This window comes from Suricata suricatta, chromosome X (genome assembly GCF_006229205.1).
Source record: "Suricata suricatta isolate VVHF042 chromosome X, meerkat_22Aug2017_6uvM2_HiC, whole genome shotgun sequence".
Lineage (NCBI taxonomy): Eukaryota > Metazoa > Chordata > Mammalia > Carnivora > Herpestidae > Suricata > Suricata suricatta.
This window is the reverse complement of record NC_043717.1, coordinates 88,698,490-88,700,851: the sequence shown is the minus strand read 5'-3', so window position 1 is coordinate 88,700,851 and position 2,362 is coordinate 88,698,490. Positions and strand designations below refer to the sequence as shown.

Below are 2,362 nucleotides of genomic sequence, written 5' to 3'. Positions count from 1 at the left end.
GATCCTGGATGGCCCGGGCCCAGCCGAACTGCGGCATCCACGCCATCGAGCTGAGTCCCTCCAAGACGTTTCTGGCCACCGGAGGAGAGAATCCCAACAGCCTGGCCGTCTACCAGCTGCCCACTCTAGACCCCGTGTGCCTGGGCGACCGCCATGGCCATAAGGACTGGATCTTCACCATCGCCTGGATGAGCGATACAGTGGTTGTGAGCGGCTCCCGCGATGGCACTGTGGCTCTGTGGCAGATGGACCCCGACATGTTCAATGGCAACATCGCCTGGCAGAATGACGCGGGACTTCCTGTGTACACCCATATAGGTCCCAGGGACATGGAGCCTATCCCCAGGTCCAGCACCAGCCACACCAACCACAAGGTGCGTGCCTTGGCCTTCAGCGGCAAGAACCAGGAGCTGGGAGCGGTGTCCCTGGACGGCTACTTCCACCTGTGGAAAGCCCGGAGCACCCTGTCCAGGCTACTGTCCATCAGGCTGCCCTACTACCGTGACAATGTGTGCCTGACCTACTGCGAAGAGTTGTCTCTGTACGCGGTGGGCTCCCAGTCACATGTCTCCTTTCTGGATCCGCGCCAGGATCACCAAAACATCCGGCCCCTGTGCTCCAGAGAGGGCGGCATGGGTGTGCGCTCTCTGAGTTTCTACCAGCACATCATCACCGTGGGCACGGGCCAGGGCTCCCTACTCTTCTATGACATCCGTGCCCAGAAGTCCCTGGAGGAGAGGGCTTTGGCCAGCCCGGACTCCTGTCCTGGGCCCTCAGGAAGGAAGCTCAGGCTCACCTGTGGCAGAGGCTGGCTCAACCATGATGCCCTGTGGGTGAACTACTTCGGTGGCATTGACAATTTCCCCAATGCGCTCTACACCCACTGCTACAACTGGCCTGAAATGAAGCTCTTCGTGGCTGGAGGGCCTCTCCCTTCAGGCCTCCACGGGAACTACGCAGGCCTCTGGAGCTAAGGATGGCCAATGTGTTCTCAAAGTGCCCAGATTTACCTTCCAGTCCCCTCTCACTCTCTTCTTCACGCTGTTTTGTGCGTTTTAATTCAGCGTGGCATTTGTATTCTAGGTTGAAAGTGCCAAATTTACCTGTCCTTAGTGTATGAGAGAGAGAGAGAGAGAGAGAGAGGTGTACTTCAGGCAATCAAAACTTGGCTTTAATAACTTTTAACACCTTTGCAAACCATCTTTTTAATCCACATTACAAAGAGTTTTGGCTAACTCTTAGTTGTCTTCTTTGAGTTATGTATTCTCTTTTTAATGTTTTGCAGTTGTGGTTTTAGAATTTTGTGTATTTTCCTTTTCTTTGCTTTTCATTGGCAGTATTGAAATTATACTGTGTTTAGTTATTTTTCATTGCAGATAGATGGTATATTAAGAACATGCTTACAAACAGGTTTTCTAATCTGTTCTGGAAAGTTAGCCATAGTTTTATAAAGCATTGTTGCAATTGGTGTTTATAGTTTCTAAATAAATTGTTGGTGCTAAACATGCTTTTAAAAAAGTTTTTCTCCTTGAAAAAAAGTTTTCACAGAATCTCGTCTTTGTACCAAAATCTCAGTTTTTCATAATTCTTTAGGAATGCAAGGGTTTTATTGGTTGAATGTTCAGAATTAATATGAAAATCCAACTGATCTTTTTCTCCTTCAATTCTTATTTAAGTTTTAATGACCTGTTGTTAAATAACAGATGAGTATTTTTTCACTTCTTGCCTTAGTAATATTAGAATTTGTGAATTTATTTGAATGTTTTTAAAAGAACTTGCACAGAATTTCAGTGCCACTATTCAACGCAGGGATTCTAAGTATAAAAATGTAGAATGTGTGGCAGATTGGAGAGAGTATATACCAGTCCAAGATAAAGACTGGATATTTTTGCTGTTGCTGTTTTTTACACCAAATATTATATTTCATCATACTTTAGAATTAGAAAATTCTGCTGAATAGTTAACACAAAAACTGCAAAGGTCAAAAAAATGACCCAAGTACCTACTCTTTCTGAAAAAGATGCTTAACTTTATTTTATTTTATTATTTTTTATAATAGTTTATTGTCAAATTAGTTTCCATATAACAGTGCTTCTCCCCACAAGTGCCCCCCACCATGACCATCCCCCCTCCCCTCCTCCCCCTCCCCCTTCAGTCCATGGTTCCTCTCCAGTATTCAGTAGTCTCCCTTGATCTGTGTCCCTCACTCTTCCCCGCTCTCTTTCCCCCTTCCTCTCCCCATGGTCCCCTGCCAGGTCTCTCCTGTTAGACCTATGAATGCAAACATATGGTATCTATCCTTCTCTGCCTGACCTATTTCGCTTAGCATGACACCCTCAAGGTCCATCCACTTTCCTACAAA

At 46.1% G+C, this 2,362-nt stretch overlaps 1 protein-coding gene across 1 annotated transcript in view; it reads left to right on the top strand.

Annotated features, from left to right (window-relative positions):
- LOC115283495 (DDB1- and CUL4-associated factor 12-like protein 2) overlaps positions 1–1,147 on the top strand; it is a 4,450-nt gene extending 3,303 nt beyond the window's left edge. Inside the window, exon 4 of the mRNA XM_029929698.1 lies at positions 5–1,147. Coding sequence (XP_029785558.1) covers positions 5–974 — 970 coding nt within the window. The 3' untranslated portion in view covers positions 975–1,147. The remainder of the gene's footprint in view (positions 1–4) is intronic.
- The last annotated feature ends 1,215 nt before the right edge of the window (positions 1,148–2,362 follow it).